Source organism: Lycium ferocissimum, chromosome 9, assembly GCF_029784015.1.
Source record: "Lycium ferocissimum isolate CSIRO_LF1 chromosome 9, AGI_CSIRO_Lferr_CH_V1, whole genome shotgun sequence".
In the NCBI taxonomy this organism is placed as follows: Eukaryota; Viridiplantae; Streptophyta; class Magnoliopsida; order Solanales; family Solanaceae; genus Lycium; species Lycium ferocissimum.
Window position 1 is genome coordinate 29,704,379 of NC_081350.1, and position 14,899 is coordinate 29,719,277.

General features: G+C 35.1%; 1 protein-coding gene across 1 annotated transcript; it reads left to right on the top strand.

Annotated features, from left to right (window-relative positions):
- Nucleotides 1-505: 505 nt before the first annotated feature.
- Nucleotides 506-2,017, top strand: LOC132030208 (zinc finger protein 10-like). Its single transcript, XM_059419732.1, has one exon. The coding sequence runs from the start codon at nt 844-846 to the stop codon at nt 1,642-1,644; it is 801 nt and encodes a 266-aa protein (XP_059275715.1). The 5' UTR covers nt 506-843; the 3' UTR covers nt 1,645-2,017.
- Nucleotides 2,018-14,899: the final 12,882 nt, after the last annotated feature.

Genomic DNA, 14,899 nt, shown 5'->3' on the forward strand with positions numbered 1-14,899 from the left:
TACCTCTAACTTGCCTAGTAACTAAACTTGCGTTCATAAGAAAATCAATAGGTGCAAGTGAAGCAAGATCTAGAAGGAGATATGTATTCTTTTTCTGGATGTCTGTCTTTGTTTGCCAGGAAATTGACAAATATCCATTGGTTAATTCGTGCAAAATGAAGTAATGACAGTACACAAATGAGTTGTGTCGCAAACAATTAATACCTATGTTTCTTAATTGTCCTAATAAATAATAATTATGACCAAGTCACATCATAAATTGTGTAGATATCTCATTCCATGACAAATGCTAGGCGCCAGAACCAATGTAGTGGAAACTTCATTAGAATTACCAATACTTACAATTGATTAACATCATTTCGGTTAATCCAATATATCAGAATCAATAGCACATCAGTCAAGAGTCAAGCTAAGTAAACCCATGGTCCATAAATTAAACGACTTGGGTAACATAGCTTCTTTGGATGCTCATAAACATCGTTATCAACTTCCATATTCTTTTATCCTTTGGTGTGAACTTATCCCTTCCAGAAGCAGAGAAAGATTTCCAGTTAGATATAGATATGAATTCCTAAAAAAATTAAGGGCGTTAAAGACTAAGTATTCTACAAAGATTATAGTCACTAATCAACTACACAAATTTATTATATTGCCAATCTTTGTCTTGATTACTAAATTCCAACTATATACTTGGAAACCTTGTAGATATCTTCAGTGCAGCTAGGGTTTTTTTTGTCTCTATTTCCCCCCACTCATGAGCCCATCCTCTATTTAACCCTTTTCATCATTTGTATCACATCATAACGCTTCTCACCTTATTTTAAATACTCTTATTTGTGTATCATGGCTGCTGAAATTGGGATTCTGTCCTTGACTCAGCTCCAAAAACTGGCTCAATCCCAAGAACAGCATAACCAACAACAATCGTCACCACAACCACCATTGGATTCTGGCTCTGCTACTGGCTATTCGATGTGGAACGCTAAGCAAGTAACCCCACCAACAACTCAGGATGATGACGATTCATGGGAAGTTAGAGCATTTGAGGAAGACACAGGCAATGCCATGGGCACTACTTGGCCACCGAGGTCCTATACTTGCACCTTCTGTCGGAGAGAATTCCGGTCAGCGCAAGCCCTAGGTGGACACATGAATGTGCACCGCCGTGACCGTGCCAGGCTCCACCAAGCCCCACCACAATATGCTTCAGATAGCAACAACAACAACCACACTTCTTCCCCCAATGCCAATTCTACCTTCCTAATTCCAACTCAAGAATTTGTTACAAATGGTGGAGTTTGTCTTCTATACACCTTGCCTAGCCCTAGCAGTACTCATGTCTTCAACCCGACATCAAGAAAATCTTGCACTATGAGTAACAATTCACCGTCTACCCTTAATCTCTCCATCTCACCATATCCAACAAATAATTTGATGTCTCCAACTCCATGCCCTCCTCCTTCTCTAAATTTTCCAATAAACAAGCCTACTCCAAGCATCAACACATCATTTAACATAAATGAACCTTCAACATCTAACACAAGTAATGATCATAGCAAGAGGGATTCAGCCATTGAAGATGAGCTTGATCTCGAGCTTCGGCTAGGATGGAGATCATCATCATCAACAACATCCTCACCATGAACACAAGTCATCATGTTGTGGTTAATTTCCTAGACTTGATTTCCTTTTTATGGATTGATTAATTCGTTGTGTGTGAATTGCAGTATACTCCAAATGAAGTTGAGAGAAAAAGCAAGAAGAAGAGAGCAACTTGTAAATTTAAAGAAATGAAGGGTTAAGTGTGATAATAATAAAAGAATAAAAGTATTAATTGATCAAAGGAAAGCGTTATTGGCTAGGGTTGGAGTGCGAGCTAGACTGTAAAAAAAAGCTTTGCAGTGCTGTGTCATTTTCTAGTTGCTCATTTCTGAGGACAGCATATATTTCCGTGGGGATTATTATATCTGGCCATGTTACGATTCTTTATTACTGCATTTATGTTATCTCTCATGAATATATGGATTATGGGGTATATTTTTGGCTAAAGAAAAATAAAAGGGATTTATTTAGTACTTACTACTTATAAAAGGATTCTTGAGACATTTCGAACTCTATCCATGAAAGGGAAGATTGTTTATTCGCTTTCCTTATTCGTTTCTTTTTTGCCTTTTACCTTTTTTGGTATTATATAATTCCCTTTGTTTCCTTTCCTCTTCTGTGTTTGGCCTTATTTTTGGAATACTCGTCATCCCCTTGTACCTGTTTTTGTTAGCAGTGAATTAGTCATAATAAAAAAAAATCATAAGAACCTTTTGGTTAACTTAAGTTTGCATTTAATTTTTTTCTGTGTTGTAATCAAATAAACATGGAAAATCAGAATAATGGTTTTGAGTTTCAGAAATGTTTTGCAGCAGCTTCAATCTTTGTACTTTCTTTTAGGCAGAATACCTAAGGACCCGGGCTATGACACTCAAAAAAAAAAAAAAAAAAAAAAGAATGAAAAACTTAAATATCTTTCTAAACTTGATACGAATTATGATATACATCTAAACTTACTAATTGTTAGCAGTCTTAATTATCCCCCTGAACTTGACCATTTGATAGCCTTTACATCCCCAAACAAACACAAGCACGATGTTATCGTAAGAGAGTGAGATACACTTGACTGCCACATGGATTTTTTTTTTTTTTGACCACATGACATTTTTAAAAAATATAATTAATAGTATATTTTTTCTTTTTAAATTCATTAATTTTTTAAATTTTCTTTTTTTGGGTTCAATTATTAAAAAACTTGGCTTGAACTCTACTTTTAGGCAAGTACATTGCAAAACAGATAGTCAAATCTTCATTGAGAATATTACCTTGTCGTGCCAATTAGTAAAATCTACGTTGAAGAATGACGTACATGCTATCTCCCCATTTAGAATCAGGGTGAAGAAGGGTCACTTTTCTTTTGATCCGAGCTGACTTCTCTGTATTTTTCTCCTTTTACTAAGTTTTTTTAGCTTGGTCCTGTAATTTGATGGAAGCACAAAATTCTAATTTGCTTCACCTTTTCTGCGCAGATAGGTTTCTTTTGTATCATTAGAGGTTTGCCCTCTATTTACTCTTCTTCTTCTTCTTCTTCTTTTTTTTTTTTTTTTTTTTTTTTTTTTTTTTTATAACTGTGGTGCAACCCTAGTTTGCGCGCGCCTCGGCTAATTTCAGGGGATACCTGTCACCTCTCATTGGCAACGGGTACCAGCTAATTATATCCACCAATGCTAGGATAGATGGGAAGAAATGACCTAGTTTTTTTGTCTCTATTGGAATTTAAACCTAAAACCTCATGGTTCTCAACTCACTACATTGACCACTAGGCCACACCCTTAAGTGCCCCTTTATGTACTCTTTTACCTATCAATAAATGAATTTCAGTTCCTGGGTAAGAATAGAAACCATAAAAGGGATATTCAAGCTCAATGGCAAAGAAATTAGGTGAATCTTTGCAAGTTTACCAACATCACAACAGAAATCAGAAGGATCTACTTGGTCGAACAAAGAAGTAAATAATGTTTTTAGCTAATCAAAGGATACATGCCCCAACCGTCGACGTCATAGCCAAATTTCAATTTTATTCTATTTTTCTGTAGTGCTTCCACTACTAAAGTTTTATGTAACTAGTAAAAAATTTCGATGTCAAATTCAAGTAATACAATTTTTCCGCCTAAAACCATAATCAATAGTCTGCTTTGTTTGAATGTCCTTAGTAACACAAGAGTTAGCCCAAAAACTGTCAACACAAGACAAGGCTTTAGTTATATGAGAAACAGATAAAAGATTATATAGTTCAAAGATGGGACGACAACTAAAACATAGTCTAGATCTAAAGTGTTAGAGAAAGATAAAGACCTCTTCTCCAACAACTGGAGACTCGTTACCACTGGCAGTCGAAACGTTTTTTCAAGAAGAGGGTTTAAGAAGTGCAATTTGTCTGGAATCACACGGCATATATATGATCTGTAGCGAGAATCAATTATCCATTCAACTCTTTTGCTGATCTTCCAAGACATGTTAGAGGTTTAATAAACTTAGATAGATGGAACATGCCTAGTTTCAGGGTAAAACCTGTCAAGGCATGATAATGCAAATTATTCCAAGCATTCTCATTTGGCAGATTTGGAAAGAAAGGTGCAAAAGCAGATTCGAGAATCTCAATATGTCAAGATATAGAATCATCAACAATTCTTATCAACAGATTGTTATGATCACACATAAGCAATATAATGATATCCCTCCATTTATGGAATGGAACAGTTTTTTGAAGTTTATTGAGAATGCACAACCTCTGATTAGAACCACTGCTGTGAAATTTCATTTTCCAGAAGTTGGTACACTGAAACTGAACTCTGATGGCTGCTCGAAAGGGAACCCAGGACCAAGTGGAGGAGGTGGTTTAGTCAGGAATCACAGAGGAGATCTTATATATGCTTATGCCTGCTACTTCGGCTAAATCACAAACAACTTGTCTGAAGCTCTAGCCCTTAAGACTGGTTTGGAGTGGTGTCTGAATAATGCAGTAAACAAGCTGGAGGTTGAAAGTGATTCAAAGAGTCTGGTGGATTGGATTTTGAACAAATCTAAGCCCCCTTGGCCACTTCTGGACACCATAGAACAAATCCAACATATGTTTGAGGCCATACAACATATAAGCATCAGACACTGCTTCAGAGAATGCAATAGGGCAGCAGACAGTTTGGCAAATTGGGGACTAAGTAGTGGATGTAGCACTTGCATGAACAGCTTCCAGCAGCTCCCAAAATCTACCAAAGGAGAGGTCAGGGTTGACAAGATGCAATTAACTTCCTTCAGGAAATCTGTAGTTAAAAACTCCTTTTATGTCCATAGAACAATGTATAGATCTTATCTGTTTGATGTACCCTGATGTCTCTATGGAACTGAGGAGATGTATCATCTACTCAGACATAGATTTTTTGTGATCTTTAGATGAAATCCTACTTACATGAGATGGAGTTTGTTCCATCAAGTAGGTGCAGGGGGTTGCTTTCCCTATTGTTTTGGGCTGATGTTGCTATGAATAAAAGAAAGGCACTCTCCAGGTTGGAGATGACTAATTTAAAAAAAAAAAAAAAAAAAAAAAAAAAAAACCTGTCAAACCTGGTTTGTTTGTTTTTTGTCCTCCTTAATGGACTAATCCTCATAGTCATAATACAGTCAAACCTCTCTATAACAGCATCGTTAGGTCCGAAATTTTTTGGCTGTTATAGAGAGTTGCTGTTATACACCTATAACAGCATTTGCCATTAAAATAATATGTGGCTATTATCGGCAAAAAAGATGCATAAAACCTATGCTTTTTATTTTTAATGTTGTAAAAAATAACAAATTATTTAAAATTTAAATCTCAAAGATATGAATACTTCACTAACTAAACATTTAAGAAAGTTAATACAATTTCAATTAATTCATAACTGAATGTATAAAGTTTTAAGCTCTAAGACAGACATTTTAAATCTATAGAAATATAGTATATTAAAATATCAAATTAAATATTTTTCCATGAAGCTCTTTTATTTGTTGTAATAAAACAATGATATTCATATGTATATTAAATAAAGTTATAGAAGACAATGATATTCTTAGATTGCAAATATGTATTCATATGTAATATTCTGTCATAAATATAGCATATTAAAGTATCAAATTAACTATTTGATCAAAATTTATACACTTATTATTGGTAACCATATATATTCTATTTTTTTATAAAGATAATTAACTACTATATTACCCGAAAAAGCGAGATGATAATGTTATATGGGGGGTAATTTTACAAAAAGCGTCTTGTCGTCATAAAGTTGGCCGTTGCCGTTATAAGTAAAATGTTTGTTATAGAGAAGTAAAATATAACATAAAAGATCGATTCCCAAAAATCTTAATAGAGAGAGTCTTTATTATACGCGGATGTCGTTATAGAGAGGTCTGACTGTATAGCTTTCTAGTCTACTATGACTATACTTTTGGGTGCAAACCATAGAAGCTAACCTTTTAAGATAGTCTCAACTCAATGATCATGTAAAAGTTTGGGATGCCAAACTCAAAATGTACTTTTTGCAAATCAATGATCAATAAAGACAGTTTAATTTTTTTTTAAATAAAGTACCACCTTTTTCACTCTTGTTTAGAGAATTCAAGATTCGAATCCAATATTCAAGTGGAAATAGTTTTGGCTTTGATACCATGAACAAATAAGAGAAAATTGGAGAAGAAAAAGTGTTTCTTTCATTATCATCATGCCCATATATATATAAATGTACAAGAATATTCGATTTCAGATAAGAAATTCTACACCTCCTAAATGAGATAAACTTTTAAACTTGGGCTACAAGGAATATATTTACCTCTAATATGAATCTCCTAAATAAGATAAAAACTAATAAAATACTATCACAAAATCTCTACATGTAGAAGACCTTTTTTATTTGAATTCCCTTCATCTCTATTTTTAGAGGCTGAAAGCATTTGTTTGTATAATAGAGAAGGATATACAAAACAAAGGAGTACTATGTCCCTAAACCTACTTAGAATGGAACAAACTTCATTCTTCATATAAGCAGGATTTTTGGTCAGCTTACAAAAAATACTCTAGCAAGGAAAGGAAGTTCCTTTCCTAGCCAACTATACAACAACAAGGAACATCAAAATTATACATTCTATACACGTTCCTTTCTAAAACGAAAGAATTTTTCCGGATCTTCCTCTTGAAAGAAGGTAAATGAAGTTTGTCCATATTAATTTCTCCCTTAACCTCTTAGGGAAGCATATGGAATTCATTCAAGTGAATGAGTTCTGAACAATTTAGTCCCAAATTAGCAAGGATATTTGCTACCTTGTTGCCTTTTCTATAGCAATACTTAATGCTCCAGTTGTTAAAGTAGTCAACTTTTGTTGAATTTCCATTATGATGTCACTTAGAGCCCGTTTGGATTGGCTTATAAGTTGGCTTATAAAAAAAATTTGTTTTAGAACTTTTTTTGAGTGTTTGGGTAGTTACTTTAAAGTCATTTTGTCTTAAAATAAGCTCAAAAAATAATTGGACCATTTAACTTAGTTATTAAAAGAACTTATAGTTCTAAAACAAATTTATGCCCAAAAAAATAAATTACTTCCCAACTTATTAGCCAATCCAAACGGGCTCTTAAGCTCCAGGGAGGATCACAATTGTTCAAAATTCATTCGTTCAACATGTTCGAATCACATTCCATCTCAATACTTTTAACACGTGTTAATAAACCACTGAATGTCAGTTTTTAAGGCCAGGGCTTCAGTCATATTGTTAAGACATGATTTGGAGAGGTTTTGTATAAGCATTAATGACATAGAAGGCCTGATAAAACCTATTATTAGTCACACGCGATCAGAAGGAAATATAATTTTACTAATTTAATCAAATAGAAAATAAAAGTAATAAATAGGACTACGCACGCAGAGGCAAATATATATATTATAATTTATACGATGAAAATTCTTCTTAGAATGAGTTGAATTCGAGACTTCTAAATTCAAATATTACTACCTCCCTCTACCTCAAGAAGGATTTTTTGTTTTTTTGGTTAAAAAAAAAAAAAGGCAACTACCTCGAGGCCTTGGTTAAAAAGTCAACGAAAGAGATAGTTGTCATTGCAAAATAGAGAAATAAATTAAGAAAATAGACTGAGAATAAAGAGGTTAATCATCCTAGGAATCATGAAAAATAACAAATTTTGATATCCGGAATCTCAAAGTAACTTAAATTGATCAATGAGACGATGGCACAAAGAGTTATAAATGTGGATGTTTATGATGATAGCTATTAGATGTATAGGCATTTATGAGGTTGCCATGTGAGAAATGAATAAATGTTTGGCCATGAATATTGTGAGCATTTGAAAAAAGTATTTTTCGTTTTCAAAGTAAAAAATGGTACTCTATTTGGAATTGGGTTATTTCTTCTTATTTTCAAAGTGGTATCACTTGAATATAATATAAAATGAGTTGTCGCTGCTATGACTATACTTGCATGAGAATTTATATATGTAACATGCTGCTTGTGCTTTCTGATTTCTGATTTACTAGTATACCATTTTACTTTTCGTAATATAGTTAAATTGTTTTTATTAAATAAATAAATTAAGAACTTCGGTATAATAAATTAAAATTTGATGATATATAATACATGAATTTAAGCCAAAAAATTAGATGCCAAGTAGTTTCCTTTTAGATTAACAGTCAAGAAAATAGTTTGAGTAACTCAAAACTTACCTACACACTCTGGGGCATATCCAATTAATAAGCTATGGGTTTGTCTGAACTCACACGTTTTGGCTTAGACTATAAATACGTGTTTAAAAAAATTGTTAAATATGTACAAGAAACAAATTTTGAACCTAGTACGTAAATTTGATGGAGGTGGTACAATTGCGAATTTGAATCTGTAGGGTACCACAAAGGGGTTTCAAACTCCGTTTTAAACTATTACATTGTATGTTCAAAGTCAATATATTTTTTTTGTGTATATATAGTGGATGTTGGTCCCCTTAGCTTCTTTATATATGTACTTATTTATATTTTGATTTCCCTTAGTGAAAGTTTTAGTCCTCTCGTCATTGGCTAAACTCAGAAAATTCAAATCCCACACTCTCAACGGTTGCTACGGGTCCACCCTATCCCTTACCAAATTTCTTAGGAACTACCTCATTCATATATAGTTCAGTACTTTTGTATTTAGTGTGTTCAAATAAAAAAGTACTACTCACTTACTTACCATTGGCTGGACCCCCACAGCACAAATCTTTGTACACTGACTCATTGAGGACCAGCTAAGAAGATCACAATATATATACAGGGGCCTGCATGATTTTTAAGTACTTTTGCAGGACAGAAACATGCATGTTTTAATTTGGTCCCCTCACACCCCTTTTTTTTTTTTTTTCCCTCTATCAATTTCTCAACCTCTCATTTCTTCTTAGTGAATGAGATGGTTCATTCAGCTTACATATATCTCAGAACAATATTATTGAATTCAGTGTCCACCATATGCATTCATCTTTAACGCCTTAAGTGGAAACAGAACTTTGGAAGATGAGAAGAAAGATAACCCCCTCTGGTGAAAAAGATAAAATAAAACCCCACTGAGAAAACAACTTCACAATACAAAACCCTAGTGCCTTTTGGGGGTGGAGTGGAGCTGAAAGGTGGATTATTATTACATTTTGGTTTTGCCTACTGACAAAAATACGACAGATTCGGAAACGTAAAAAGAGCTTATAAGGAGTATCTTTGTAACTTGTAAGTAAAAAAAAGTTTGGTCCCAGAGGGACAGTACTGTAAATTGGCAGATCTAGCTAGTTACTTCAGAAAGATAATAGCTATAGGTTTTTGTTATGGTCTAAGGGTGTCAAATACGCAGTCCGGAATCAAAATGACCCAATAAAACCCAAGTGAATCAAAATACTCAAAAAAAAAAAAAATATATATATATATATATATTGGTACAAAAGTATCTTAGCGCAGTAAAATACTGCGCTATAGGAGTCCCTACTTTCCTAAAACAGACTCTTATTACATTTTCACACTTTTTTATGTACTTTAGCCGTATATTAATCATGCTTTAAGACTCCAGAACTTCAATATTTTATATAGAACCCTACTTATTTTTGTGCGATTAATAAGGTAGGCTCAATCCATCAAGAATACACAAAGGTTGAAAAGTGCTCGAAGTTCATTTTTGTTTGAAGACTTGTAGGCCTTAGTTTTACGTTATTTATGTTTTAGGGTTTCGTGTTATTTTTAAATTAATGCTTAACTTTATTTCGAATGTGTCACGTTTTTTTAATTATCAATTTACGATGTGATACTCTATAAACAATAATAAAGACTAACATAATATTTATAAACATAAATAGAAACACTTTAAATATACAATATTTACTTAAACTGTACAAGATTATTATATATACTAGTGGGTCCCACATGTAGTATGCCAGAGACTATCCTTAGGCCTAAGGCTCATACCATCCCCACCGCCCTCGCCTTCTCTCATCGCCCTTTTTCCTCTTAATAACCGGCGCCCAAGTCATGATCATCTCTCTCTTCCCCTCGCCCTCGCGCCCTTGACTATAACGCGCTTCTTCGGGATCTAGTCCGCCGGCACGCTCGGTAACCTCGGTGCTTAGCTAGGTCTGGAAACTCGACCTCTTCCTCGTCGGGAGTTGCCACCACAGGCGCCGAAGGACGAACCTAAAAAATATATACTCCCTCTGTTTCAATTTATGTGAACCCATTTGACTGGGCGCGTAGTTTAAGAAAGAAGAGATGACTTTTAAACTTGTGGTCCTAAATGAGTCACATATATTTTGTGTGGCTATAAATCATTGCATAAAGGTAAATGTTTTCAAATATAGAAAGAGGTCATTCTTTTTTGCACGGACTAATAAGGAAATAGGTTCACATAAATTGAAACAAAGGGAGTAATAATTAGTACCATTTCTTATTTATTCAATTGAATACACTAACGTTTGTTGAATAATCAAACCTGTATATCGACGGGCGGCTGAGTAGGCTCTTGAGGTGGGTCTGTAGGCTCCTGAGATGGGTCTCTCGAATATAATGTAAGTCTCCCCCGGACGAGATGTTCGAGGTCCAAATAAAGGTTAAAAAAAATTAAGTTAATATTCACCTTATATTGAATAAAGTTGATTTTAAGTAAAAAGCTTACACACGCTCGATAGTCTTACGAGAAGACACCTCTATCTCTGCGAGTTCACATGAGTAAGCTTTCAACGGGTCGCTATATACCCATATATATAATCCTAAAATATGAAAAATTACGAAATAATAAGTAACATATATATTTAAAATAAGTACTTTAAGTAATCTAATATGTATTCTAAATATTCACCTTATATTGAATAAAATTGATTTTAATAAAAATCTTACTTGTGGCTCGACAATCACATGGGAAGACACCGCTGGCTCGACAGGCCCATGAGAAAACCCCTGAGTGGGTCGCTCTTGTGAACCCACTAGCGCCGAATCCTAAAATATGAAAAATTACGAAATAATAAGTAACATATATATTTAAAATAAGTAATTTAAATGATCAAATAAGTATTTTAAATACTAACCGGGATTAAAAAGTCATCGAAGTCAAGAATCCTGGGTCCGTCTAAATTACTCACAAGCCACTAATCAGCTAATGATGCGCATAACGCCACCCAATCGACGTCATCACGCTCCTCACTGTACGCATTACGCTCGGCTGAGATGAAGACCCAGGTATCTCAGCAAGAAGGAGCGCAGGCGTAAACTTAGGTGACTGTCCAGGTGAGCTGCCACTGGACCGGAACGGTTGCGGACGGACTAGAACGGGAACGGCCTCTGGAATGGGAGCGGCCTCATCTGCCTCCTCTACTAGATGGTGTCCTCCACCACCGTGTCCTCTAGCAACAGAACACGGCGTCCTTTGCGACCGCCCCTTCTCTAGCAAAGACCACGCCTCCTCCCCATCGGCCGCTCGATACTCACCGAATAGGCTATCATCCATGCGCCTAAATACAATAAACTTACCAATGCTCGGTCTACCATCCGTGATATCCGTACGTCATCTTCGCGCAAGGACACAACCCCGGGGTAAGGCATGTGATCGGGTCTAACCCCAATACGCGTAATCTTGAATGGGAGTCAATGGCCGACCACCGCATTAAGTGTCCAACCTAAAAAAAAAAGTTATTTTTTAAAACGTAACAATTAATCCAATTAAATAAATCTAAATACATAAACTTACACGATCGCCTCGGTAGTGTCGGAGCTCGTGCCTAGTTGTCGGTATCTACATTGTGCCCCAAACACGTCGTAGACGCAAAGGCACGTGGTCGGGTTCGCGATCAATTGGCATGTGATCCGATGATACCAGCGCATGTAATCTTGAATGGGAGTCAATGGCCGACCACCGCTAAAGTGTCCAACCTGTGCTCCCAACGGTGGAGCTGGACATCCATGAAAGCCAGAAATGCATCATCAACGGCAGCCCGATAGTCCCGCTGGTAGTGTCGGAGCTCATGACGAACGTCGGGGGGTATACTCTGTGTATGCCCAAACTGTCGTAAGACGCGCTCGGGCATGTGGTCCTCAACGATGTCTAGGTGTATCAATGGACACCACGACCTCCACACCCCCTGACTTGCCCTGCAAAAGGCCGGCAACCCATCTAAGATAGCAGCATACGGCGTCCATATAAATAGCTGCATAACATATAAATACAAATTAGTGATCGCCAAGTAGAAAAGACGTTTAATTAAATTAATAATGTAAAGTTAAATAGTTTTACTGCATCGTCCGTCATGTGGTCAAGCTGGTCCCAAAATGGAATAATACTATGGTGCATATCCACATCCCGGTCAAAACCCGCCGTCCACCTCCTCGCATAGGGCATGTCAATATCGAGGTGATGCCTTGGTACTGGCTGAAAAGGCAGCATCCTCTCCCACGCCCATAACTGTAAGCGATATTAGAAAATACGATTTTTTAGTCGTTGTTTCAAGAGGTTTGTTTACATTAAAGGAAGGCACGCTTAAAATATTACCTGGAGAAGAGCAAAAAATTCACACACATCGCTGACAGCACCAATAGATGCTAGGCATAGGAATCTGTAAAGATACGCCAAAACAGCACTGCCCCAGCTGTAGTCTCCTAAGCGATCCAGATGCTCCAAGAAGACCAAATATCGTAAACTGAAAGGCACCCGATGAGTTCGAGACCAAGATGCCCCCCAATATAATAAGCAGGTACAAACGGGCATGACGATCAACAACGTCTTGCTGAGTGCAGTCGTCAACAGGAGGCTCTGCCTCCAAATAAGTGCAGAGTGCACTAATCTTCACCCGACATCTGGCTCTCGGCATTAGGCACGAAGTGGGTGAGCCTAGTCAACTCCGTCACCCATGTACTATCAGGAAGAGGCTCGTACCGAGTGTCTAATGGCTCTCTATCTACCAGCAATCCAAAGAGGACCTCCATATCCTGAAGTGTAATCATGGCCTCACCAGTGCGAAGATGGAAAGTATGTGTCTCCGGCCTCCACCGCTCAACCATAGCCGTAATGAGCGTCCAATCATATTGTACCCGACCAATGGACATGCAACGATAGATACCGCCCCGAAACAATATCTCTAAGACGTGGGGGTGTAGGGGGCTCTCGCGTAAAAGAGCCCACGCTCTTTGCAGCCTACGGGGACGGAGCCTAGCCGATATCCCTATAGTACCAGCCCATAATAACTCTGACCTATGATTATCTTGCAAAGATAATACTGATCTATCATCAGGCCCCGAGTGAACAGTGGGCCCCGGGTGATCATCGGGCCTTGAGTGATCGTCGGGCCCCGGGGGAACATTCGGATCCATGAAAGAGTCGAGTCTGTAGAAACTAAATTAGTCATTATTCTTGAAATTAAAGAGAAATTATATTAACTAATTAATCATTTGTAGGAAATATGTGAATTATGTTGTATTATATCTTGTGAATAATTAACATGGGATAAACAATTTCACAAATAAATAAAGTAACAATGCCATAATTAACATAATAGGAAATTACTATATTTTTTGTAACTAGTCACTATGTACCTGCGTTGCACGAATATTTCTTGTCGATTTTTATAATATTTTTTATATTCTATTGATAAGCAACTTGAAAAAATAATATCTAATTATTATCTTGAATACAATATTTATTTGAGTGTATAAAAATCAAATATTTCTTGCCCTCGCACGATTCTGATATTTGATTTGGTAATTTTGTTATCAATCTTTAGTAGATAGTCTTTTCCAAAAATTATTTTCACTCTCTAACCAAATATTGGAAGAAAATAATTATTTTTCATAATAACTTTTGTCATATTAAATGTGCAGTAAATTTAATATGTGATAGTAAGGACACGAGGTTTTGAATTATGTGATGGGAAAGATTTTTAAGTTAATTAGTTTGGGAATCGAAATTCAGCAGTAGTATTTGTTTAGAACTCTATTTTAAATATGTGATATATTTTTAGTTGACCAAATAGCCAACACAAATATGATAAAATTAGACTAAAAGAGTATATTCGTCGACCACATATTTTTCTAGAAACTTTGCATTTTATCGTTAACATATCTATTTATGAAATTCATAATAATTTTTATTTCCGTGAACATAAATATTAAAAGAAGAACTTTAACTATTCCTTTTTAGATAATCTTTTTTTATTTAACATATATATTCATGCTTTTAAAATAATATAGATTTAACAATTCATAATCAATTAACAAAATAATAATTCATTAACAATTAACAAAATATCAATTCATAATCAATAATTAACAACTAATTAATTAATAATTGCATATTTTACAAATAATAGTACATTACTATATTAAACAATTAACAAATTAACAATTCATAAACAATTAACAATTAACAATTCATAAACAATTAACAATTAACAATCCATAAACAATTAACAATTAACAATTCATAAACAATTAACAAATTAACAATTCATAAACAATTAACAAATTAACAATTCATAAACATTTATCAAATTAACAATTCATAAACATTTAACAAATTAACAATTCATAAACATATAACCAATAATAAATTAGCCAAAAAAAAAAAAGGAACAAAGAGCAAAAGCTACTGCCAAGCTCGATCAAGAACAAAAAAAAAATTAATTTTTTTTTTTTTGGAAATTAACGACGATTAAATGTTAAACATGCTTACAATATGATGTATATAACAAAATAATAACAAAAGTTCATAGTAGAAAACCTTAATCGAAGTTTGTAGGGTTGTTTTAATCGAGTTGTACGCGCTTTT